This window comes from Portunus trituberculatus, chromosome 37, assembly GCF_017591435.1.
Source record: "Portunus trituberculatus isolate SZX2019 chromosome 37, ASM1759143v1, whole genome shotgun sequence".
In the NCBI taxonomy this organism is placed as follows: Eukaryota; Metazoa; Arthropoda; class Malacostraca; order Decapoda; family Portunidae; genus Portunus; species Portunus trituberculatus.
This window is the reverse complement of record NC_059291.1, coordinates 1630001-1657500: the sequence shown is the minus strand read 5'-3', so window position 1 is coordinate 1657500 and position 27500 is coordinate 1630001. Positions and strand designations below refer to the sequence as shown.

Below are 27500 nucleotides of genomic sequence, written 5' to 3'. Positions count from 1 at the left end.
TTTATATCACTCGCATACGAACCCAAGGCCGCGTCACAAAGGAATCGTGTAGTGCGTATCTGTGTGTGTGTATGTCGCCGCCGTACTACGCTTTATACCATGCACTATTCAACCTATTTGCACTGAATATACCCTCTCTCTGGGGCGCTCGTGTTTAACATCATGCTTGGTGTCTCCCGGTTCGAACCCTAGCGGCGGTGATTCCTCCTCCCCTCGGCCTGTCGCTCACTGGGATGGGATGCAAATGAACAGATCATCACAGGCACCGCGAGAGTCTGGCGTAGGATTACCTCTGTCAGTGTGTGTATGTGTGTGTGGTGTTGGTTGTGTTCCTCTGGTGTGTATCTCTTCTCTTTCATTCCTTGTTGTCACTTCTGCTTCTCGTCCTCCTTCCTCTGTTTAATTTCACAAGCTTCTCGATGCTTTTGCTATTATTTTCTTGTTTAATTTTTTTTTCGCCATGTTCTTTATTGTTTTGTTCCTCCTTGCTTTTCCATTTTCTTCCTCTTCCTCTTCCTCGTCCTCGTCTTCCTCTTCCTCCTCGTCGTCCCCTCCTCCTTCTCTTCCTTGTCCTCCTCCTCCTTGTCCTCCTCCTCATCCTCCTCCTCCTCCTCCTCATCTTCGTCCTTCTCCTCCACGTCCTCCTCCTCCTCCTCCTCCTCCTCCTCCTCCTCCTCCTCCTCCTCCTCCTCCTCCTCCTCCTCCTCCTCCTCCTCCTCTTCGTCTTCCTCCTTTCTTCCTTGTCTAATTTCACTTTTTTTCAACATTTATACATATATATTTTTTTTTCCTCGCAGTTGGATTTCTATTTCTATTATTTCTTCTGTTCTTCGTCACATTCATCTTCCTTGTCTTACTTTAAGCATTTTCCTCCAATATTTCTTTTTTTTCTTGTTTCCTTGTAGCCTTTCTTGTTTCTCTGTTCTCTTTCTTCTCCTTCAGATCTGAGGCGGCTGAAGCTCTTTATTTTTTGTTTGAAACTCTTTCCCAGCACAATTAGTAGTTAAGGCTGTTGCTGTATGCTTTTTTTCTTTGCTTTCCTTTGTATTTTTCTTTATATTTTTCTTCATTTTTCTTCCTTCTCTTTTTTCTTGTCCCTTTCTTCGTCTTATTCTTCCTTTTCATTTTCTTCAGTCTTGTTTTTGGCTTTCATTTACTTTTCTTTCACTTCCTCCTCCTCCTCCTCCTCCTCCTCCTCCTCCTCCTCCTCCTCCTCCTCCTCCTCCTCCTCCTCCTCCTCCTCCTCCTCCTCCTCCTCCTCCTTCCCCCACCATTGATCCCAGGGTGACATCTGCCGCTGCGTCGTAATGCACTCGGGCAGTGTCGTCGAAGCACGCCATAACTTAGGAGGTTGAGAGTCTTTCCCCGTGAAGGTCAGGCGGGCAGCAGGTGGCGTGTCAGTCAGGCAGGGTCGTCACTCATGCTGCGAGGAATTCCTGCTGAGGGAGAGGGAGGGAAGGAAGGAAGGTGCAATGTGTGTGTATATGTATGTGTGTGTGTGTATGTGTGTGTGTGTGTGTGTGTGTGTGTGTGTGTGTGTGTGTGTGTGTGTGTGTGTTTGTATATGTGTGTAATCTTTTTTGTGTAAGGGAGAAAGCCAAGGGGAGAAATAGCTGACGAAAAAAAAAATGTTTCCACACTATATATTTGTGTATGTATGTATTTCTCTTGTCTTTTTTTATGTATTTCTTTTTACTTTTTTTGACGATTTTGTTTATTTCGTAACAATAATCTGGTCTATTTTTGTGTAGGTTTTGTTCTTGCTCCCTTTTTTATTTCATTATCCTGTGTCTCTTTACCATTAGATCGTATAACGTATCACTAAAAACAGAGACGTAAATGCGAGAAGGTTTGAGATTGATTATTCTTCATTGACATTATTTTGTGTGCATTTTGTATCTTGTGTTATCCTCCACCTTATCCCTCTCCTCGTTCTTGATAGTTTTTGTAGTGTTTGTTTTGCTTTTTTTTTTTTTTTCTTTGACATTGTTATTGTTGATTTCTTGTTTTGTTCATTTTTTTTTTTTAGTGTTGTAGTGTTTGTCTTCCTTATCCCTCGTTCTCGTCCTCATTTCTTGCCCTCTTTTCGGTCCTCGTCTTCGTCTTCATCTTCGTCCTCGCTGTTAGAGGCCACTAACCCCCAAACGACCAATGAATGTGTGCCACCCCGCTCACTGGATCACTCATCAGGCCGCTTATCCTGGGTAGATTAAGGTGCTTCAGTCACGCCCCTATGCAGTTCTTCTTTTTTTTGTATTTATTCATCTATTTTATGTGTTATACGATTTTTTTTGTGTCGTTGTTGTGGAAGGTTGGGTGAGAAAAAGTGGTTATAGTTTATTTAGTTTTTTCTCTTTTACTTGCTCACTACCCTCTCATTCTCTCTCTCTCTCTCTCTCTCTCTCTCTCTCTCTCTCTCTCTCTCTCTCTCTCTCTCTCTCTCTCTCTCTCTCTCTCTCTCTCTCTCTCTCTCTCTCTCTCTCTCTCTCTCTCTCTCTCTCTCTCTCTCTCTCTCTCTCTCTCTCTCTCTCTCTCTCACATTCACACTATCTTTCAATACACCCTCTGCCGTCTGTCTGTCACACCCCTGTCCTCGTCTCTCTGTCTCCCGTCCTCCCGCCCTGCTGGTAAACTTTGACTGTTTCTCACTATTTCTTGAAAGTCACGTAGCAAATTTAGCACAAACGTTATTTTATATGAGCTGCGTATTTTATTCTATTTTATTGTATCTTATGTGCGGTAATGTTGGTTTTGCGTGCGAAGAACGTGAAAGATGACAAATTGCTCTTTTCAAACTTACTTTTCTGCTTGACTTTTTATCATTTCTTGCGTTTCGTCCTCCATTTTTCCTTTGTCGTTGTGATTTATTTGTTTTTAAGTGTCTTTGTTTGTTGTGTTTTCTTTTTTTTTTCTTTGTTTGTAGTTATTTATTTTATGATTCAAGTGATGGTCAGGTAAAAATGTGCGTCCCCCTCCCCCTTGTGTTTGTCGCACGGTAATTGTTCCCGGTGCGTTGTTGCTTCGTTGTTGTTTCATGTGAATAATTCTCACTTGCGTTTGGAGTATGTCCCCGTGACTTGCCTTTAAAGTAGTGTGCATTGGTGCCATAACCCTCAGCTGTTATGCACCGTGATGAAGGCTAACGGGTCACAGGAGGGGCAGGTAGTGTGTTTGGTAGGTCGTGAGTCTGGCATGTCGTGACTCTCGCAGGCTAAGTCGCGTATGTCTGAAGTCACACACACACACACACACACACACACACACACACACACACACACACACCTTCAATCCACACTGCGAGTCCCTTCCCACCACCTAAAGTAAAGAATCTAGGCTCCTCACGGCTCGCAGATAATCAACACTCGCCCTTCTCTTCCTCCTCCTCCTCCCTTTTTCCCTCTTCACCCTCACCTAATCATCCCTCACTCAATCTTCTGCCTCACGTCCCCTACCTGCCCACCCGAGCCCAGCCTCATTCCTCACTTCCTCTCCAGCCTCCGTCTTATTTCATCAGCCTTTTTCCGTCCCTATCCACATTTGCCTCTCTCCCTCCCACTCTTCCCCTAGTCTGTATGCCTCCCTTCTTCCCTCTCCACTGTCTTATACAAAGTATCCTCGTTATTCTCTCTCTCTCTCTCTCTCTCTCTCTCTCTCTCTCTCTCTCTCTCTCTCTCTCTCTCTCTCTCTCTCTCTCTCTCTCTCTCTCTCTCTCTCTCTCTCTCTCTCTCTCTCTCTCTCTCTCTCTCTCTCTCTCTCTCTCTCTCTCTCTCTCTCTCTCATGCATCTAGTATTCATTCATGGCCTCATAATAAGCGGCTTAATTTTTCAAAAACAGCATCTGAAAGTAAGAGCACCATCAAATGCTCTATTGTTTGCCCTTTTAGTATGGTAATTTGTGGGTTTTCTTTCTTTGTACGTGTTAAAAGGGACACAAAATCAATTACACTCGGTACAAAATTAAACTACACGAACTAAACACCCCACAAAGTACTTACCATACACGTGCAGCTTGACCACAGAGGTGAGGGACGGGGAGCTTAAGAAGTCCACCCTGCATGTGAAATCCCCGCCGTCCTTGAGGGAGACTCGTTGCAGGTTGAGGTGGACTTGTCTCGGCTCTGTCAGGTTAAGAGAGACGCGATCCTCATACTTCGCATCCCTCGTCTTAGGTGTCCCGGCACGCCAGAAGTCCCCATTGCGTGCGTCGTAACTGTGTGAGAGGAGAGGTGGCGTTAGCTGAGGAGGAACAGGAGCAGGTAAAAGAGGAAGTAAGGAGAGGGTTAGTAGAAAGAGGAGATGCGATTACAAAGGTCGCACAAACTTGTTGGAACCTATAGGTATGTGCAGGTGAAGAAGAAGGAAGGAGAAGTTTAGAGTGAGGGAAAATGAAGGTGTAGGTGGAGAAAAGTGAAAGATAGAGGAGAGGAAGATTAAGAGAAGGAGTAGGAGGAGGAAGAGGGGAAGAAAAAGAAGAAAAGATAAATAAGAATGAGCAGAAATAAAAGGAAAAACCAAATGGGGAGGAAGAGGATTACAGAGGAAAGGAGTGGGAGGAAGATCTTGATAAAAATAAGATTTAAAATATAAGGGAAGAAAACAGATATGGCATCATCAGCAACAGTACTAATAGTAGAAATAGTAGTAGTAGTAGTAGTAGTAGTAGTAGTAGTAGTAATTATACCAGTAACAGTATTATTAGCAGCAGGAAAAAGAGCTGAAGGAGGAAAAATGACAAAAGACGAAGAACTTTAAATCTGAGAGAGTAAAGAAACGAGAAGGCCGAGAGGATAGCTCATGAAGAAAAAGAAAGGAGGTGATGGTGTTAGTTGAGGAGGGAGACTCAAGAAATGATTTAGTTGAAAGGTGAATTAGGAAAGGAGGAGTTACTGAGGGCTAAAGATAAAGAAGAGGAGGAGGAAGAGAGGAGGAGGAGGAGCTGGAGGTTGATGTGGATTTAAGTGACAGGGGAGAAAAGAGGCAGAAAGGATAAGTTATTAGGAAAAGAAAGAGGAAAGCAAGACACAGAAGTTAACTAAATGGAGAGGATAGTAAGAGTGATGGATGAATGTAGTTAGCACAGGAAGTAAGGATAAGCGAGGGAGGGGAGGGAAGGTGTGACTAGACTTAGCAATGGGGAAGTGAAATGAGGAAGGAAGGTGACATCAATTAAGGTGAAGGTGAAAGAAAGGAAATAGAGTGGAATGGAGGAAGAAGAGAACACAGTAGAATCAATTAAGGGAGAATGGAGAGACACGATAGAAGGAAGGAAGGAAGGAAGGAAGGAAGGAAGGAAGGAAGGAAGGTAGGACAGAAAACACGTAAGGTAATGGAACAGAAGGGTGATATTGAAGTATTATTATTATATTATTGGCCACACCTGTTTGGCTTCCAGGAAATCTTGCATGTGTGTCGGTGGTGGTGGTGGTGGTGGTGGCGGTGATGGTGGTGGTGATAATTATAGTTGTTTTTCCCCTCTCGTTTCCGTATTGCTCTTTTGTGTTATGGTGGCGAGTGTTATTGTGATATTGCTGCATCTGGTGTTATTACATGCACATTTGGCGGCAAAGGGGACAAGTAAATGAGAAGATAAAAGGAGAGATATGAAGCTGCCCTTTGCTGTTCCGTGTATGTATGTTTGAAGGGAGAGTAGGACGGTGAGAAGTGGAGAGTTTTTGGTTTCATTTATTCATAATATTTATATTCAGAAACTCCTTACAACTCTTTAATAGGATGGAAAAATGCGTGTTGTGATCGAAATGGAAGAGAGAGACAGAGAATTGGAGTTGTAGAGGAAAGGGAAAAGACAGAGAGAGAGAGAGAGAGAGAGAGAGAGAGAGAGAGAGAGAGAGAGAGAGAGAGAGAGAGAGAGAGAGAGAGAGAGAGAGAATTAAGAACAACACCAGTGCCACGTAGCAAAGCCTTAGTGAGCAATTAGCAAGAAGGAAAGTCTTGTCACGAAGGGAGGTGGGTGAGGGACTTGAGAGGAAGATTGAGGACTCTGACGGAGGAATGTAGAGCAATAACTTTGATGTACGGTTGGTAGGTAGCGGGTCCTGGTGTCGTGAGAACAGGTGTGACTGCATAGGGTTCAATACAGCAGCCTGGGAGGACATATTGGTAAGGCATTATTTAAGGCAAGAAACAGAAGGAGGATGGGAAATCAATGAAAGACTCAGTGCAATTGTAAAGCTGGTTTTGATAACGCTCTACACTAACATATGACTTGTAATCCATTTTTGTTTTGCTTGGATACACGTGGGAGTTGTATTTATAGATTCTGCTCTAATACTCTTCCTTAAACCAGGTAGATAAGTGAAATATTCAAGTTTTATTATATTTCAGAGTATAATTGATGGAGTGAGATATGTGATGTCCTTCTTGATAAAAAAAACGAGCAGCTGTGTAGACAATTATACCAAAGAAGGATCTCACTGCTAAGTAAAATCATAAAATACTGAAAATAATGCTAAGACATACTCAATTCACCTTTTGTATCACGTTTTCTTTTTCATGGTAAGAGTAACTGAAGTAATCTTACAAATACAATGGTGGAATATTTGTGGAGCGTCGGTGGAGGAAGTGACAAGTCCCCGCGTAGACTTGTAGGGTTTCTGGTCAATACAATATCTATCTATCTATTTATGTATCTATCTATGGTTGATTCTGCGCTTCAGGAAGTATAAGTGGAGTATTTGTGCCCTCTGTGGTATTGGAATTAAATGGACGGTCGCTCAAACTGGTCATGAAGGGATATTGCTTGCTGGTTGTAATATATCTTGCTGCATCGATTTGTTGTCACATTTAAGAGTTACGTGTGAGAAATCATGGACTGATTCTCTCTCTCTCTCTCTCTCTCTCTCTCTCTCTCTCTCTCTCTCTCTCTCTCTCTCTCTCTCTCTCTCTCTCTCTCTCTTTCACACACACACATTGTACCACACTTCGTTATTTCTGACTGAACATGACCGCAACGAATAATTCCCCCAAATCGATTATTAATTTTAGGAAATACGATGTAAACACTTATTGGTTTGATTCAGCTGTGTGTGACGTAATGCAGCTAACGCGACCCTGCAACCCGCGCATCGCAATTTATGAGGTTTGGTATCATGTTGGCGCAATTTATCGGGGCAGGGGGCTGGCGGGAACTGGCGGGGCTTTGTCTGGTCCCACCGTGTCAGGATGGGATTAAAAGTTGAAAAGGAATTTGCATACTCGTTACGGGACCTGATTCCATGCATTCTCCCTCCTTCCTTCCTCCTCCTCTTCCTCTTCCTCTTCCTTTTCCTTTTCCTATTGCCTCCCTGTTCTCCTGTTTCCTCGTTCTCTCTCTCTCTCCCTCTCTGTTTGCTCCTGCTTTTTTTTTTCTTTCTCACGGTATTTCCTCGTTGTCTTCCTCTTCCTTCTTTCCTCCCTTCCTCCTTTCCTCAATTTCCTTATTTTGATTTACTCTTTACTTCTTTAGCATTCTCTTTTCTCTTCCCTCTTTGGTTCTGTTCTCGTTCATTTTCTTTTTATGCATTTTTCATATTTTTGTCTTCGTCTTCCTCCTTTTTTTTCTTTCTCGTCTTCTTCCCTATCTTCCTTTTTTTTTCTTTCCGTCCTCGACCTGTTCTTCATTAATATTTCATTCCTGCATACTCCTCCTTCCCTTTTGTGCTTGTTCTCCTCCTTCGCCTTTCCTCTTTTATTTATTTATTTATTCTCTTTCTTTTATTCTTTCCATCTCTGCAGGTTATACCCTCACTTATCTTGCCTTTCTCCCTCCTTACCTGTTCCTCTTCCTTTTTCCTTTTCTGCCACCTCATCCCTTCTTGTCCCTCAACCTGTCGTGTTATTCTTCCCTCCCCTCAACTTCTCCGGCACACCTTGTCAGCACGCTTGTTTCTCTTGTTTTATCCTTATTCTGCTTATGTTCCTTCCTTTGCTTCTCCCATGGCTTTGTCTCTCTGCTCTCCTTCTCCGTTCTTCTCCCTAACTCTGCCTCTCTGTTCCTCTCCTTGCATTTATCTGTTCTCTCGCTCTCTCAGCTTCTCCCTCTGTTTTCCTCTCCCTGCTTCGCTTCTCTGTATTTGCCTCGCCTTCCACATTCACCCAATACTGTTTCTCTAATGCAGTTCCCTTGCGCTCCTGACCTAAGTTCTATTTTTTTTTTTTTACTTGTTTCTTATTTCTTCTATAAAATACTTTGGTTTCTACATAAACTACACATTTCTCTTTTCTTTTTTACTTTTGTTAGCTTCGTTGTTCGTTGTGTATATTATATATTTGATGAATTTTTTTATATTTTTCTATTTCTTATTCGCGTCAAAAGTTTATATTCCAGAAGTCTTCGTGTCTTTGTGTACATTGGTGTGTATTCTTTTTTTCTTCCCCTTTTCTGGATGCTCCGTTGTGGTTTTAGTTTTGATAGTGCATGAGACGAAAAAAAAAATGAAAATGCAGACACACGCAGGATAAGACAAAGCAACATCTTGTCATTTAAGAATCCTTCATGATATTCTTTTCCCGCTTTTTTTCATCTCTCTTGTGACACACCAGCTTAGGAAGTAAAATATGACAAAAGTGCTCTTTCACAATGTCTCTCCTGAAGTGAAATATCGAAGAATACCCAAGAGAGAGAGAGAGAGAGAGAGAGAGAGAGAGAGAGAGAGAGAGAGAGAGAGAGAGAGAGAGAGTTAAAAAGAAAAACTTGATTTCTGTGTTGTCTTGACACTCCTCCTTTGACGCAGTTCAACTCACAGGAAAAAGGAGAATATAGAAACAGGACGAGAATTACAGATATTATCACATGAAGGAACGAAAGAGTGAGGACGTTGGGTATCTATTTCGGTACTTGACAGAATGAAGGTGAGATTAAATAGACAGCCTTGTGTAGTGAGAGCGTGTGTCGGTATTTCTTTCGGTACTGGACAGAATGAAGGTGAGATTTAATAGACAACCTTGTGTAATGATATCGTTGGTGGGTATCTCTTTCGGTACTTGACAGAATGAAGGTGAGATTAAATAGACAGCCTTGTGTAGTGAGAGCGTGGGAGTTCAAATGAATGATATGCATTTAAATGATAGTACGTGGTAGTAGGAGATGCAATATTGCGACGATAAGAGAGAACATATGTTTATTGTATATCATTATTATTTTTTCATCTCCATCTTTGTCTATGTTCATATGAAATATATTTTTGTTTTTTGTATTTCGAGTAGAGTTTTTTTTTCTTAACCTTCCTATAACGAAACAGAGAAAAGAGAAAAGGTAAACTAATGAATAATACGTATAAGATACCAAAAGAACTCTGAAGTCTGCACATCTTTTGCCACTGTTAATCCGAACCTAGAAATTGCTTTGTAGATAACAGAACAAGAAAATACAAATTGTAAAAGACAAACCCAGAGATCCACAAGACAACACTAAATTTAATATCCGAGATTTGGCAAGAAGTGTTTTGTCATGTAACGTGAGGCTCAATAAAATGCTACAACATGTCAGAGAGAGAGAGAGAGAGAGAGAGAGAGAGAGAGAAAAAAAAGAGATAGAGATCGATTACTTGACTAACTGACTAACTAACAACACGAGAAAAAAAAACGCACAAAAACAAGGCAAAAACAATAGTAGTTTTCACCATTCATCTGAGCAGACAGGCAGAGAGGCAGAGCATAGCAAAGGGAAGGAGGCAGCATCTCTTCCTGTGACTCTTACCCTTTCTCTCTTCACAGCAAGTAATTAATAACCCTTCCCTGCCCTAATGAATGTCCGCCTAATGACTTCATGGGCCCCGTAATTAGTACTGCCGCTAGGGTGAGCCACCTGACGCCCCTCCAAGCATCAGCCACTCACTCCTCATCAGGTAACTAAGCACGAGACCTGCCGTGAACTCCCTCGTTACTAATTAGGAAGTAGTGAGATCAGGGATTGATTACGTTGTGTGTGTATGTGTGTGTGTGTGTGTGTGTGTGTGTGTGTGTGTGTGTGTGTGTGTGTGTGTGTGTCTCTCCGTCTCGCTGTATTCTCTGTCTCCACCTGTCTGTCTATTTACCTGTCTTTCTCTGTCTATCTGTCTTTCTGTAGTTTTATGTATATGTCCTTTTAATGTATCTCTGTCTCAACCCTGACCTTTTAACCAACATTCTCTCTCTCTCTCTCTCTCTCTCTCTCTCTCTCTCTCTCTCTCTCTCTCTCTCTCTCTCTCTCTCTCTCTCTCTCTCTCTCTCTCTCTCTCTCTCTCTCTCTCTCTCTCTCTCTCTCTCTCTCTCTCTCTCTCTCTCTAACTTCCTCCTAGTTTTTTTTCTTTTCTCTCTTCCTTTCCTCCAATTTCCTCTCCTCACACCTCTTTACCTTTTTGTCACAACTTCCCTCCTTCCATTTCTTCTTTTATCCCACTCTATTGCTTTCCCCTATAACCTCCTCCTTTCCATATTCTATTTTTGCCTCACCTCTTTAGCTTTTCTCACTTCCCCCACACCTTCCCTACCTCCATTCCTTCCTTTCATCTCGTCCCAGCCTCGCCTCGGCCACCCTCCCCTTCGCAGCTCCCTGACGGTCGTGATGCCTGCAGCCCTTGGATTATTGGCCCCGATACAAAAGCGAAACCTCCAGCGGTGGCGTGAGATGATGCGAATACAGAACTTTATTGCAGGTTGCACCAGCTGGCCTCGTCCCTTTAACCACCACCACCACCACCACCACCACCACCACCACCACCACCATCACAACCTCCACCACCACCACCACCGTCACAACCTCCACCTACACCTACACCTCTAGCTCTACCTTTCCTCTTTCTCTCTTAACAGTGACTCCTTCTATGAAAACAAAGTAAAAGTGGCTATTTTATAGTAAGTTTCTCTACTACAGCCATACAGACAGGAAGACGCAGCAGCAGGCACACTTTAGCACTCCCACATGGTCTCATATCCCTTCAACCACTATCACAACCACTCTTGCTGCCATATAATTACATTCACAACCTCTCTGGTGCATCGCCACCGAGACCCAAATATTGTTCCCGCCACTACCAATATTTCTTCGGCAGTTGACGTAAATTTCACATAGACTGGCATTGTCACTTGAGTTTTATAGAGGCAATCATTCAGGTGTGCCATTCTATCCCTTTGCATTGTGTAATTGACTTGTCTTAATTGGATGAATTGGATAGCTTTAGTCGAAATATAATACCTCTCCTTATATTGTTGAACATAATGTACGGCGCTCTCTGTCCATTAGCAGCACCGCCTTTTTTTGCTCGTGTGTTTTTTACAGTTTCATATTAACGTGTCTCTCTGTTATGGACTACGTTTCTGAGTCTGAGCTTTACAGTGTGATACGTGATGATTTTGTTGAAATGTGTTGGTAGACAGACAGTACACCGACACAGATAAACGGAAGGTACAGCAGGTTTTGTATTGTAATTAGAAAAGTGAGAGATGTTTGAGAAAAGGAGGAGGATAAGTAGATAATGGAGGTGCTGATGATGGTGGTAAAGAGGAGGAGAAGTTGGAATTTAGTTGGTGTTGAAGGAAGAATAGCAGTAGTAGTAATGATAACGATGATAATGATTATGATGAAGTTTGATACTGTGAGGTAACTTTGAGAAACTTTGCTGAGTTAATGGTGCCTCCTTCCGCAATAGAGGTCGTTGTCCCGGCAGAAAGTTTATAGCGGAAGACACACTGCATGTCATATATCAAAAGACACTGAAGAAAGGCAGGATAACTTTTCTCTCCGCGCTCTACATTATTCACCTCGGCAATCGAGGGTCACAGCACTAAATAGTTAGGCGGGCAAAGAGTTTTCCACGGTACACAGAATAACTTTTACACAGCGTTGCCTCGTTGTTACTGAAAAGTTAGCTATGCATATTTTACTTCGCGCCTGGAGCGCTGCGTGACTGTCATGGGCGAGGCTCGGGATACACCTATGAACTGGAACGTGGAAAAGGTTGAAAAGTTGTGTAGAATTGAGATATAAAGCATGGAAACTACACATATTCCTAATGAAAGTATTTTTGTTTTGACTGACTACTATTTGGCAAACGTTTCTTTAATCCCTATACCACTCAACATTTATTTTTAGTCCGATATTTTACCCTTTATTTCCCGTCCGTATTTGTTAACATCTAGTGTAGTGCGTCTAGTGGTGTGAATTGTTAGTAATCGCAATGAGAATAGTTGAAAAAATGCGAATGCTAAAAATTTTCTCTGGTGTTTTCGTGTCAGTGTTTTGTAGTCTCTCTGTGGTCCATAATGCAGGTGTTGTTTAGTAGTCCATCAGCCGGTGAGGGGGAAGGGGACAAAGATTAGTAGATCAGTGATGTAACGAAGTTGGCGGAGGGGAAACTTGAACAGGATAATTGTTTTCTAGTTTTAATTGACGGTATGATCAATCAGACTCGCTGCCTACCCACTCTACTCCCTACACTGCACTCCTCCCTGCCTTCAGTCCTGCTCTCATTCATTCATTCATTTGCTTTTGCCTGCCACCATCGCAACCTGTTCTTACCAATGGCTTCCTATTTTTATATCTTTGTCTCTTCCTGTCATCCTTCCTTTCTTATTCCTGTTTCCCTTCCTTCTTTCTGCCTATTTGCATGCCTGTCTTTCTTTTTTCTTTCTTTTCTTTCTTTTTTCCTTCCTTCCTTCCTTCCTTTCTTTCTTATTTTTTTATATTTATTTATATCTGCCTAACTGCCTGTTTTCCTGCCAGCCTCTATTTTTACACCCATATATACTCCCTATCTCCCTCCCTGTCTAGCTGCCTGCCTGCCTGTCTGTCTGCTCCCCTGCCTCTCATTCTGCCCACCTGCCTGTCTATCCGCCCATTCGTTAGTCATGGGTTGAAGCGTACGCCCGTCACAAAAAGGCAGAAACGTTACAGTAATGCACGGGATGGAAGTACATGCTCTTGTTTTATATACTGTGTGCGCCGGGCTGTCAGGGGGCGACTCACTAAACATCCATTTTTACGGTGTCATTTTTTTTTCTATCACGGTTATCTACGCCAACACACATGGCTGTACCCGTGCGTCAACACATACACGCATACACGTCCATACATGTACAGAGAGAGAGAGAGAGAGAGAGAGAGAGAGAGAGAGAGAGAGAGAGAGAGAGAGAGTTTTCTGGGCATTCTTCCATCTAATTTTAATATGAACTTGTTGGCCTCGCTTTGTGGTGTGTTAATTGCAGCTTCTCTCCGCGTTACCACCTACTTTTTCCTCTCTTACTTGATATGCCTCTACTCTCTCCACCCCTCCAGCCCATTAACCCACCCCCTCTCCTTCCTCTGAGCCTCTCTCTTAACCCTTTCACGCCTCCTTATGAGCTGTAAACTTTATAAATGCCTTGGGAACACGTGGAAATTAAGTTATCTTGGGCTTTTTAACATTCTTGATGGTGATGGTGGTGGTGGTGGTGGTGGTGGGGGTGGGAGTTTTGATATGTGTGTGTGTGTGTGTGTGTGTGTGTGTGTGTGTGTGTGTGTGTGTGTGTGTGTGTGTGTGTGTGTGTGTGTGTGTGTGTGTATGCGCGCGTGTGTGTGTGTGACGGTTGTACAGGCTGGCGTTCCTTCTTCCGTGCTCAGATATCTCGGTGGCTTTCATTTGGCTCAGCCCAAGTAGAACCTTTGAGTTCATGGCGGGAATTTTTTTTTTTTTCGAAATGGTTTTTATTTATTTATTTTTTTTTGTGAGTGTGATTTTACGCTTCCCTTTCTTTTTATTGTCTTTTCTTCTTTCAGTTTGTTTCTGTTACTGAATATGTATGTCATTTCAAAGTTATGGTGATGCGTAGTCTGCATATATAAATGGCGGATGTAGAAGGGTGATGAAGCAATTGATGATGGTATATAGGTGAGTGGTGAAGGAAAGGCTACAATCGGTGGTGGAGGTATGAGTGCCGTAAGAATTCTAATATTTTCATTGAGTTTATATTTTTCCACTTTTTTACCTTTGCAAAGAGGAGAGTATTAAGTGACGAGTATTCGCCTTGTGTTTGTTTTTGGCATCAGCGCAGGAATGGAGAGACTAGTGCATGAATAGGGAGACAAGTCGTTAATCGTTCTAATCCTGCTTATAAAGAATATAATTTAACCTTTCACTCTATGCCTCCAATTATTCTTAAAAAAAGAATAAATACTCCAGTTTATGAAAAAAAATAGAATTAAACTCTTCACTGTATGTCTTAAATTATTCTTAAAAAAAAACTAACTTATTCGTCAACTTTTCAATCACAAGAACATTTTTTTGAAGTAGCGTAAGTGTTGTCTACCATATGTCAAGTTGATATCCGCTACACTCATCCCCGGAGCAGTGCAGGTGGTGGATTGCACTTGGAGGGTTGGGTGATGGGTTGCGGATTGGCGTGTGGTTGGCAGTGTTGATGCACCTGGTCTCCATCGTGGCGGTAAAATTACATATGTTCCCTTCGGATTGTTGTCCTGGAGGGCGGTGTGCAATCGAATATTGACGTAATTTCCTGTTTTTAGGCTTGAGAGTAGTTGTAAGGAGGATGACGAAGACAAGTACTGTGTGTATAGCTGGTAATGATTTGTGAAGCTGTAGAAATCGAATATGAAAAAAAATCGTACAATATACACATGAAAAACGTGCAGTGATAACGTTATCTCTCACGAAATACAAAAAAATAGCTACAGAAATACCTCATAGGAAGAAACAAAAAAAATATAGAAGTTTTCCGTCCATTTCAGGAGTTTGTTTTGGTGAAGATTGAAGGAGACTGTTGTTTTGGTGGTTAGGGGAATTTGCAGGAGTGACTTTAAGTGGGAACGATAGTTAATAAATAGGCTGAAAGTAGTGGGGAAGGATATCATGGATGGTGTTATTGTGGTGGGCAATGAGGGAGGACGTGTAGGTGAGGATTGAAGGTAAAGGATGAGTGAGTTGCTGTGTGTTGGTGATGTGATGGTAGATGGTAGAGAAGGGTTAGATGGTAGTGATAGTGACAAAACAGCAGTAGCAAAAAAATCTTAATCAAACACTCCTTAGTACATTTCTAGCTATACATTTGATCACTGTCTGAAATGGTAGAAACAAGAAGAAAAGATGGAGGAGTAGTGTAGGTGGTAGTGATAGTAACAAAGCAGTAGTAATAAAAGAAAAAGATAAAATCAAAACCAAACACTCCTCAGTACATTTCTAGCTATACATCTATTTCATCACTGTCTGAAAAGTAGAAACGAGAAAAAAAGGTGGAGTCATTAAAAATCTCGGAAGTTGTGGTGAGCTTTGTTGGCACTGTAAATACTTTTCTTATTTCGTCTTGGTGGATCAACAAATAACGAGGGAAACATAGAGTGTTTAAATATCACAGTAGAGAATCTTTAGGTCCCTCTCCTAATTAGCGTCAGTCAGGGGAGAGTTTTGGGCTGGGAAAGACGTCCCGACCAAGATCTCTCTCTCTCTCTCTCTCTCTCTCTCTCTCTCTCTCTCTCTCTCTCTCTCTCTCTCTCTCTCTCTCTCTCTCTCTCTCTCTCTCTCTCTCTCTCTCTCTCTCTCTCTCTCTCTCTCTCTCTCTCTCTCTCTCTCTCTCTCTCTCTCTCTCTCTCTCTCTCTGTCTCGTGTGCGTGTGCATGTGTGTGTGTGTGTGTGTGTGTGTGTGTGTGTGTGTGTGTGTGTGTGTGTGCATGTTCGTGTGGTTGTGTGTGAATTTGTGTGTTTATGTTAGTAAGTTGCAGAAACATACGTTGTGGTATAACACATCCTCGTGAACACACACACACACACACACACACACACACACACACACACACACACACACACACACACACACACACACACACACACACACACACACACACACAAAGTTAGGTACAGTATAATAACAACATGCACCAGGCACCAGACTTCGTAAAGGGAAATTGTTTCAGAACATTTAATTTCATAATTCTCTCGTTTTATTACGTATGCTTTTCGTATTTTCTCTTTTGCGAGGGAGTTTGTTTCGTGTGTGTGTGTGTGTGTGTGTGTGTGTGTGTGTGTGTGTGTGTGTGTGTGTGTGTGTGTGTAATGGTTCTCTCTATCTTTTTAAAATTTCCTTTTGATATTCTAGGAAAGCTCCATTTTCTCTCCAATGTCTTATTCTGTTTTCTCTGCGTCTCTCTCTCTCTCTCTCTCTCTCTCTCTCTCTCTCTCTCTCTCTCTCTCTCTCTCTCTCTCTCTCTCTCTCTCTCTCTCTCTCTCTCTCTCTCTCTCTCTCTCTCTCTCTCTCTCTCTCTCTCTCTCTCTCTCTCTCTCTCTCTCTCTCTCTCTCTCTCTCTCTCTCTCTCTCTCTCTCTCTCTCTCTCTCTCTCTCTCTCTCTCTCTCTCTCTCTCTCTTGCAGGTAGTAAGCATAACTCAAGGAAATAAGTTGGTGAAGCATATTTTAGCATAATCTAGTACAGTCAGGGAGGAGAACACATTAATTTAGACCAAACAATGTTACTGCTCTTGTGATAACGTAATTTGACGCAGGCACACACACACACACACACACACACACACACACACACACACACACACACACACACACACACACACACACACACACACACACACACACACACACACACACACACACACACACACACACACACACACACACACACACACGTATAGGTAAGGGAAATAGTGAAGCCCCTTGTGTAGTGTATATCGGTTTCTCTGTTCCCTCACAGCACCTGTAATCCTCTTAATTTTGCTCTGCCGCCACCAATACTGCACCACTTCCCCTCTTATTCCATCCCTTCGTTCTTTACCTTCCCTCCTCCAGTGAGCCGCTTCTCCCCTCGTGTTCATTTAGTCATCTTATTTCTCTCCGTTAATGATTCTCTTGGTTCTTGTGTTCTTGCTCCTCTTCGTCGACATCTTCTTCCTCCTCCTTTTCGTTCTTGCAACTCCTGTCGTCGCTTTGCACACTCGTCCTTAAGTCGTATTTCATTTGTTTCTTTTTCTTCTATGTTATCGTGACTCGCCATCCAGCTCTCTTTTCTCGTCTTCCTAGTAATATTTTTGCGATATTTCTAGTAATCTAGGTATTTCACTGTCGTTTGAGTTTCTTTCATCACTGTTTTCTTTGTAATTAATTTCTGCTGCCCTGTCTCATTTTATTTATTCTCTTTGCCCTCTTATAATGAGTGCTAATTAATGTCATGTATTTACTTACCCTCTCTTAATTAGTTTCTGGAAGGCCTTTTGGTTTCTTCGTCACTTTTCTCTTCAGACTCCTTCTCCCCGTCCTCATTTCTTATTCTCGTCGTGTTCCTTCTATTCCATGCTAAGAATCACATCTAATCTCTATACACTCCCGGTCTTAATTAGTCGTTCACAGTTCTTACCGTTGCTTCATCTTTGCTGTTTTCTCGTTCTTGTGCCTCTCCCTCCCTCCTTACTTTAATAAACTTCCTGGTTACCGGTAATTAACACTTGTCATCTCCTTACACTTTCAGTCTTAATTTATTCTTCACAATCCTTACGTTTGCTTCAGTCACTGATTTCCTGTCCCTTCATCCTAGCTGTTCTCTCTCTCTTTTCCCTTCTGTCTTCCCTCCCCTCCCTCTTGTCCTTTGATGTAATAAGAGAACGAGTCTAAAGTCCCCAGTTAACGCTAAATTGTGTACCAGGAACACACCAAATTTTTTTTTCCCAGCTGGACTGAGATGAGACGCTGTGTTGACTCTACTTTGTGACCGACAGACTAGGAAAGGCAGGCAGGCAGGCAGGCAGGCAGGCAGGCAGGCAAGTGAGGGGCGGAGGGTAAGCCTTGTTGTGTTTGCGGGGAAGGAAATATGTTACAGTCTATAGCTTGCCTGGTGTTTGATGGAGGGAAAAGATGAAAAGGAAAAGGTTGGTGATATATAGTGAGGGCGGGAAGTGAAATAGTTTAGTGCATATGGGTGTTTACTTTTACCCTTTTTGGAAGTTTTGCAGTGGATGTTTTATATATTTTTTTTTATGTCGTTATTCAGAGTTAAACTGTAGTGTCTCTTATATTTGGTTTTAGATTATAAGATTACAAGGATACAAAACATTCCTACCGTCTCTCTCTCTCTCTCTCTCTCTCTCTCTCTCTCTCTCTCTCTCTCTCTCTCTCTCTCTCTCTCTCTCTCTCTCTCTCTCTCTCTCTCTCTCTCTCTCTCTCTCTCTCTCTCTCTCTCTCTCTCTCTCTCTCTCACCACCAAACAGTCTTTCTTCCGATTTTTACCATCCTCTGTGTTTCTTTCCCTTCAAATCTCCCTATGCACAGTATCTCACTCTGACCTGACCTTTCTTTGCATGTAAACCTCTATCATCCATCCCTTATCGTCTTGTCCACCTCACCTGCGCCTTCCCAAATTTACACCTCTGATTTCTTTTACCCTCATGTGTCACTCGTGGCCATTTGTACAGCTTTTCTTTTGCAGTATATTATTCTTTTGTTCATTCTTCTTCTTTTGTATCTATTTCTTTTTTTTCTGGTATTTTTTGCGTTAGTATACAAATCGTTAATTCAAGGTTTTTTTGTTATTTATACTTATTTTTCTCTTCCGCTCCGTTTTGTCATTCCTTCGTTTTTTTTTTTTTTATCTCTGTCAGTTTTGTCTTGTTGTTGTGCTCTTTTATTTCAGCACACGTGAATCGTTTTAGTCAATTCCAGTCTACTATTTTTGTCTCTCTCTCTCTCTCTCTCTCTCTCTCTCTCTCTCTCTCTCTCTCTCTCTCTCTCTCTCTCTCTCTCTCTCTCTCTCTCTCTCTCTCTCTCTCTCTCTCTCTCTCTCTCTCTCTCTCTCTCTCTCTCTCTCTCTCTCTCTCTCTCTCTCTCTCTCTCTCTCACGATTACATAACTCGCAATATGTTACTTCTTTTTTTTCATTTCTTTCCCCATCATTTTTGTCATCTGTAATCTTGCACTGTTACGTTATCCTACAACTTTCCTTTTTACTTATACCAAACCTACATTTTCTGCGTTTTCTCTCGTGTTTTTGTTTCCTTATCTACCACCACAATCAGAACGCTATAAGTTATTCCTATTTTTATTCTTTATTACTCGTGCCTCATTACTCATCTTTTCCCCCTCCACCCGGAAGAGGATCAACTCAACTTTTACTCATCCCCATTCGTCAACTTGTACACGCATCCAGAACTAAAAAGAGAGAAAAAACAAGACGAACGAACGCTTTCCTCTCACCGTGGCGCAACATAATCTGCCTTCCTTGTCATATCGAGCCAACCAACCAGCCAACCAACCAGTGCCACTCATCCTTATCTGTTATACGCTGCTATCAGGCTCACTTTGTCCTACATAGTTTATCGCTCCGTTCTCTAGCTGCCCTCCTGTCCCCTCCTCCGTCCCGTGGGGCTTTACCGCTGCTGCCGCTTGCTACTTGCCCTCCATCCGCGCCGCTCATCGCTCATGTCATAAACAGGATGGAAAACAAGCTGCCAGTAGTTCCCCCTCGTGACGCCGTGCATATGTCATAGTTTATCACCGACTGTACGTAGAGTTTGTTCCAGTTGAGTGTTTGAGAGAGAGAGAGAGAGAGAGAGAGAGAGAGAGAGAGAGAGAGAGAGAGAGAGAGAGAGAGAGAGGGTGGTTTCTCTGGCCAGGTGTTTGTAAGTGCTGGATAAAGGGAGAGAACGGTTTTTCATTCTCTCTCTCTCTCTCTCTCTCTCTCTCTCTCTCTCTCTCTCTCTCTCTCTCTCTCTCTCTGGCGCTGTACGGTTACTGGTTAATTCGTAAGTTCTTCCCATCCAGCTTGAAATGCGAGATGTTGATTAGAGTGTCTCGGTGGGAGGCACTTTCCTCTTAGGTGTGTCTCTCTCGTCCAGTGAAAGAGGACAGACAAGAGGAAGGGTCTGGCAGAGAGAGAGAGAGAGAGAGAGAGAGAGAGAGAGAGAGAGAGAGAGAGAGAGAGAGAGAGAGAGAGAGAGAGAGAGAGAGAGAGAGAAAGAGAGAGAGAGAGATTTAAAAGTGTTGGGGTGTGTGTAGGAATATAGATATAGCTCTCTCTCTCTCTCTCTCTCTCTCTCTCTCTCTCTCTCTCTCTCTCTCTCTCTCTCTCTACTCAACTCTAAAAAAAAGTAAAGTGTAGGTGCAGCTCCGGGTAGGTAAATCAACGCAAATACAAGGATAACACCCATGGATAAATACCGCCTTTGCCTCATCCACAGGGCGGCAGTGTAGTGATGGTGCGTACCCTGCACTTAACACGGCTCCCCACTGAGTTACGGGCTGGTAGTGAGAGTGGTGGTGGTAGCGGCGGTGGTGGTGGTGTGGCGATCTTTTGTCCTTCCGTTTCAGTGACACGGATGGCAGACCAGGGTTGGGGGAAGCGGCGAGATGAAAGGGTCGATTTCTGTAATCAGAGGGTGTGTGTAAAATGGGGAGGGAGTGAGCGAGTGAGAGAGAGAGCGACTGGTGGGATGGTACTCGTATTGAAACAGACAGGAACAAAATGCGTGTAATGCCCATACAGTGACGAAATGCAGTAAATGAAAAATCTGTAATTTTTTTTGCCTATTCAAAGTCACGTTAGATAGAATTTAAGGTTATGTTATTCAGTGTAAGATTAAGATCATTTTAGTTCGGGCTGCGTTGCGTTGTGCATGTGATAGATTAAATTATGGAAGGACAAGTTTGGCCAGATTAGATTAGGTCAGGACATGGCGCGGCAGGCAATTTCACGGTCCAATTCACTGTAAGCAGACGGCATGGTTTATGTATTTTAACACATTATGTGAAGAGGTGACGTTACCGTACTATATTATTCTGAGAGAAGAGTTATGATGGATTCTCTTTAATGACGGCTCCGCTAGTGAGTCCTCGTAACTCGTACCTGCTGTCCCCGTGAGGGAAGTGTAGACGGCGAATGATTGGCGTGTTGACGTGTAATGCGAGTTTCTGTCACCTACAGCAGCAGCGGACCATGTGACACGGCAGATATCATATCAAGGCAGCTCCGTCGGCACTTGTGTAATGGTGACGCTGTGTGTGAGGTGTTGAGGAGGATGGTTTTGACTTCGATGGTGGTGGTTTTAGATGTAATGGTAGTAACAGTAGTAGTGACAGTAGTGGTAACAGTGGTAGTAGTAATAGTAGTAATAGTAGTATTAGTAGTATTAGTAGTAGCAGTAATAATTTTAGCACTACTACTACTACTACTACTACTACTACTACTACTACTACTACTACTACTACTACTACTACTACTACTACTACTACTACTACTACTACTACCACCACCACCACCACCACCACCACCACCACCACCACCACCACCACCACCACCACCACCACCACCACCACCACCACCATCACCACCATCACTGCTATTAGCGCCATTAACACTCCCATCACTATGACAAAATGCGTTCATAAACAAAACAAAAACCCCAAGTTGCATAAAAGACGAGAGTTGTGGAATTGTGGAATTAAAGGGAGACCGATGGAAACTTTTCTTTAACTTTTGCTTGACTTGCTCTGTGGAAAAATCGTTTCATGGCGAGAATCGAGTTCAAAGTGTGCTTACTCATATGAGAGAGAGAGAGAGAGAGAGAGAGAGAGAGAGAGAGAGAGAGAGAGAGAGAGAACCCATTTATCGTCACATATAGGTTAACACTACACGTAATTTAGTATGATGTAGCTTTGGAGTGATAGCGACCTGATGGTGTGTGGAGGGAGGTCCATTCGTGCCGCAGACATAAAGGGGAACGATCAGGCAGCGACAGGAGGCGGTGTGACGGCCCTAATGAAGGTACTAGGGGGTGGGAAGGAGCAGGACTGAAAGGGGAGGAGGGCGAAGCGCGACAGGAGTCAAGCCACGTGAGTGAAGTAAGGAATAGTGGAACACGTGACAGGTGAGCCAGAAACACTTGCACAGGTGGAGTTACAGGATAGAGAAGTGAGTTTGTTACTGGAGGAATATACTTAAACATTTATTTTTTGGTCTGTTCGTTTTGATTATTTAAAAAAGTCATGTTAGGGTTGAGTATAACAAATTATTTACGATTCCTTCCAACTGTGTTTCGCTGTTCCAAGAAAATCTGGCATTAGCAAAACATTAGTATTCTCATATTTACCTCGTTAATCTCCTCGGATCTCCGATGAAGTATTTGAAATATATATTTGTAAAAACAACATGATATTTAATGCATCATTCATCGAGTAAATACTGCAAGCTCAAACTGAAATATTTTAAAATCAAACTGAACATTTCTAAAACCAACAAACCTCTGGACATGAACTAAAATGAGATGAAATACCATTGTGGTGAAACAAAAAGATTCAGCAGTGCATTTGTTACACTGTATACCTTTTGTGTCATATACATATATACAGTTTCTCCATGAAGATATTTTGTTGTATATATATATTAAAACTATTTTTCAATGTATTTTTTTTTTCAATATATTTCGTCGATTTCTAGTATAATTTTTTCCATCTCAATACAATATAAATGTAACTATTAATACAATAGCAGGCGACTAAAAGTAAAATATTAATGAACCACATCTCACGTATCTTAATCATCAAATATCACGTCAAGACTTTGAGGTGAAGGAAGTTTGCTATTATGTATAACGCCACCTGGTAATTTCCCTGTGTGGTCAAACGGCGAGGTCTTAGGCGGGAAGGTGGCTGGACTCTTCATAATAGTTGATGTCCGTGTGTTCTTCCATTTCTCTCCTCACTGTACATATCAGGCGGCTTGTTCGTACGTGTGTAAAGGAACATATCTAATGTGTGTGTGTGTGTGTGTGTGTGTGTGTGTGTGTGTGTGTGTGTGTGTGTGTGTGTGTGTGTGTGTGTGTTATTTTATTTATCTTTGTGTGTTTTGTGCTTCGGATTTGGTGACTGGAATATTAAGATTTCTGCTCTGTAATTTGTCAAAGAATAGTTTCTTAATAAAAAAAAAAACGGACTGAAATTTATGATATCTATATGAAATTCAGGTGAACATATTCTTTTTTTTTACTGACAGGCAACGCATATTTATTTTTTCTAAAGGCGAGTACACATAAACCTACAGAACCTAAACATTTGCCTCCCAGATATTACCTACAATGAAACAACAGGACACCCACGCGAGAGATGCCTGCGCAGCTGAAACTCGCACAAAGCAAGAGGAAGAAATTGAAAAAGAGAAACTTTACATAAAATTTCCTCCATCGTTTCTCTTTGCAGTGAAAAGTTCTATCACAGGGCTTTCTTGTTTTCACTTTTCCTTTTTCCCCTCTTCTCTTCCTTCCGTCCTTCTTTCCTTCCTTTCGTTCCACCACGGCTTTCAAACCTGATGAACTAGGGAGGGTGGGGCGGGCAGCGAGACGGGCGGCGGACGGGGAGGGCAGGTGTGGATGAGACAGGGGCGGGGTGAGGAGTAGCAAGAGAAAAGGCTTGATGGAAGGAAGGCGATGTGTCTGAACTTTCTCTCTCGTCTTTGCCCTTTTAACTTTGGCGAATGCTTTACTTTGGAGAGAGAGAGAGAGAGAGAGAGAGAGAGAGAGAGAGAGAGAGAGAGAGAGAGAGAGAGAGAGAGAGAGAGAGAGAGAGAGAGAGAGAGAGAGAGAGAGAGAGAGAGAGAGAGAGAGAGAGAGAGAGAGAGAGAGAGAGGTTTTATGTACTGCTAAGATAGTTAACGTAACGGTGTTGAGGTGCATGATCCAGTGCATGTGTGGCTGTCTCATATCAAATAAATATCAAATAAAGTCAATGATTCCCGTGATAATTTCTCTTGACATGGGATTAGAGAGAGAGAGGCGGTGACTAGTAAAATAGAAATGTATATGTAAATGAATGAAGACAGGGGTGAAAAAATAGTGACCTCTACATATAAAAATCATAGAAATAAAGGAGTTATTTACTAATACAGACACAGAAAATATAGATACAAAGAAGATAACAGATGACGGAGAGAGAAAACCAGTAAAAGGAAAAAAGCAAAAGAGAAAAGAAAAGGTTACGTGTAAAAGGAGAGAAAGAAAAGGAAAATGGCACAATTCTCCAACAGTGAACCACTTATTGGATGCAAATTAGCCGTTAGGAAAATGTTCATAGGGATGATATTACCAGCGTTATTACCCAAGGCGTAGCACTTAGGGGATTTACTGTAAAGAGGCTCCACTGCTGTGTGTGTTGAGCTTTTCCATATAGAGTTCCTTTAAGATTGTTACTGCAATGACAAGACACGGAACGCCTAATGGACGCAATTGACACGTGGGGAAGTCAGAGTTGTTGCGCTGATCAAGGGAAGTGAATATTGGTTTATGTGACCTGCTCCTGCCCTTGCTTCTGCTTCTTTTCATGCTACACTTTTCCTCCTCCTCCTCCTCCTCCTCCTCCTCCTCCTCCTCCTCCTCCTCCTCCTCCTCCTCCTTCTTCTTCTCCTTCTCCTCTTTTTATTCTTGTTCCTTCTTCTCTTCTTCTTCTTCTTGTACTTCTTCTTCCTCTTCTTTTCTCTTCTTTCTCCTCCTCCTCCTTCTCTTTCTTTTTTTCCTTTTCCTTTTCCTTCTTCTGCTCCTCCTTTTATTCTTCTTCTTCCTTTTCTTCTTCTCTCTTCCTCTTTCTTTTCCTCTTTCTCTTTTCCTCCTCCTTCTTTTCCTTCTTCTTTTCCTTCTCCTTTTCCTTTTTTCTTCTCCTCCTCCTCCTCCTCCTCTTACTCGTCTTTCCACTACCACAAAAAAGTATTAACTCATTAAATTAATTACCTTTTTCCTGTTTTTTTCTCTCTTTTCTCTCGCTCATTCTTGTTAATCTTATCTCTTAATTTACATCTTTCTATCTTTTATTCATTGCTTCTCGATATTCTCTTTTGTTTTTCTCTTTCATCTGTTCGTGTTCATATTCTTGTGTTCCTTTTCTTCTTCTTCTTTTCTTCTTCTTCTTCTTCTTCTTCTTCTTCTTCTTCTTCTTCTTCTTCTTCATCGACGTCCATCTTTCCTCGTTAATGTTTCAAGACAGGCATTATTTTGGGCTCCGTTTTATACTCCTACGTCCAATAAAGGGAATACAACAATCTCCTAATAGAATTTCCCTCCCCCTGCCCGCAGCGTTTTTCCTCTACTCTTCTAAAGGAAAAAGGAAACATTCGCTACTTCCTTCCTTAGTTGTCCTAGTTTTTTTCTTTTTGTCTCTTTAATCTTCCAGGTTTTCCCTTTGAGTTTTTATTTTTTATTTCGTAAGCGTTTTTTTTTTATTTCTTTATCCTTTTTCTATTTCAGCTTTACGCCTTAACTTTCTCTTCCTCCTTCTCTTCTTCATTTTCCTCCTGTACCTTCTCCTCCACCTCCTCGTGTTCTTTTTTCTTTTTCTTCCTCTCCTCCTCCTCCTCCTCCTCCTCCTCCTCCTCCTCCTCCTCCTCCTCCTCCTCCTCCTCCTCCTCCTCCTCCTCCTCCTCCTCCTCCTCCTTCTCCTCCTCCTCCTCTTCCGCCTTCTCTTCCTCCTTTTTCCTTTTTCTTTTTATTTCACTACCAGATAATTTATGTGGGTGATGTGAAGGAAGATAAAAATTTCTACTCTGCTTGCCACTCTATTTAATCAGTAGTTTGTTGGTGCATATCCTGAACAGCCTTGCGAGGGTATGAAGAAATGCTACTGTTTGGGTATTCTTGTTTTCTTTTCGTCATCTTTTGTTTTTCTTTTCTTTCAAGCGCTGTTGCTCCTCTCTCTCTCCTCTCTTCTCCTCCTCTCTCTCTCTCTCTCTCTCTCTCTCTCTCTCTCTCTCTCTCTCTCTCTCTCTCTCTCTCTCTCTCTCTCTCTCTCTCTCTCTCTCTCTCTCTCTCTCTCTCTCTCTCTCTCTCTCTCTCTCTCTCTCTCTCTCTCTCTCTCAACACAATCTCTCTCTCCTCCTCCTCCTCCCTCTCCTCCTCCTTTTTCTCTCTCCTCTCCTCCTCTTCCTTTACAGATCCTCTGAAATGTGAATGTAGATGTCCGTAGAGTTGTGCAACACTCTCTCTCTCACTTCTGCTCTCTTCTCTCTCAATTGTTGCTCTCTCTCTCTTCTTTCCATCTTCTCTCTCACCCTCCTCCTCCTCCTCCCTCTCCTCCTCCTTTTTCCTCTCCTCGATATTTTTTTTCCTTCCTGTAATCCTATTATTTCAACTATTTCCTCCTCTGCTGCCTATTATTTCAACTACTGCTGCTTCCGTTTCTCCTCCTCCTCCCTTCTTTTTCCACCTGTTTCTCCTCCTCGTTCTCCTCCTCCTCTTCCTCTTTCTCTTTCTCCTCCTTATTCCCATCCGCTCTCTGAAAGTGACATTTCTATGAGTAAATTTGGGAAGTGTGTTCAGATTACCTTGGAAGTGAGACAGATTGAGCTTCCTGGGAGACACTGACGCATAGAAGCTTCCTCTTGTATATTTATCGTGGTACTCTCAGAAGGAAGGAACGGGCAAAGCAAGGAGTGAAGGAAGGGAGGATTGAACCAGTGAAAGACGGAAGGAACGAAGGATTAAAGTAGTGAAGAATGATCTTGAAGGATGGTGAACTAGCAAAGGAAGGCTGTGAATGTATGTTTTATATATTTTTTTATTGCTCTACATTTTCGGATCATTGTCTTTATTTCCTTGTGTGTATTTTTGTAGATTTTTTCCCGAATTGATAAAAGAATAGCACTGAGAATTAGATGTTTAGTTGTTCTCTTTTCCTTCGTGTATAGTTCCGGATAACGTTGAGCGGGTAATATGTATGCCTCTATCCTATACACACGCACACACACACACACACACACACACACACACACACACACACACACACACACACACACACACACACACAGAGAGAGAGAGAGAGAGAGAGAGAGAGAGAGAGAGAGAGAGAGAGAGAGAGAGAGAGAGAGAGAGAGAGAGAGAGAGAGAGAGAGAGAGAGAGAGAGAGAGAGAGAGTTTTAGTACTCAAAGCATGAAAGAACACAGAGATTAAAACTAAGGACTGAATCTGATGGACCTGTCTGTTGTCTACTTTTTACAGATATCCGAGATAGTGAAATGTGAATGTATATTTCCGTAGAGTTTGCAGCGCTCTCACACGAACGCGCACACACACACACACACACTCTCTCTCTCTCTCTCTCTCTCTCTCTCTCTCTCTCTCTCTCTCTCTCTCTCTCTCTCTCTCTCTCTCTCTCTCTCTCTCTCTCTCTCTCTCTCTCTCTCTCTCTCTCTCTCTCTCTCTCTCTCTCTCTCTCTCTCTCTCTCTCTCTCTCTCTCTCTCTCTCTCTCTCTCTCTCTCTCTCTCTCTCTCTCTCTCTCTCTCTCTCTCTCTCTCTCTCTCTCTCTCTTCAGTAGCTATATTCTCAGACGCAGGCCGACAAAAGGCGCAGTGAATGTATAGAGACTCTCATCACATCACAGCACAGCACACACACAACAAAGCTCCAGGCACAGGCACGTTCTTTCTGATCTGAAGTGTTGTATGTTGGCAAGCCATCTGCATACAGTCGCTAAGTCTGCAGAAGGACGAGCAGAGAGAGAAGGGAAGAGGGGGTGTCGGGGGCGTGATGGAGGACCAGGAGGGGAGATTGAGGGTTGCATAGGGAAGA

The 27500-nt window shown here is 42.5% G+C and overlaps 1 protein-coding gene across 1 annotated transcript in view; it reads right to left on the bottom strand.

The window, feature by feature from the left end:
- LOC123513976 (contactin-3-like) overlaps window positions 1–27500 on the bottom strand; it is a 321726-nt gene that overhangs the window by 108075 nt on the left and 186151 nt on the right. The window contains 1 exon segment of the mRNA XM_045271494.1: window positions 3996–4210. Within this exon segment, the coding sequence (XP_045127429.1) occupies window positions 3996–4210 (215 nt within the window).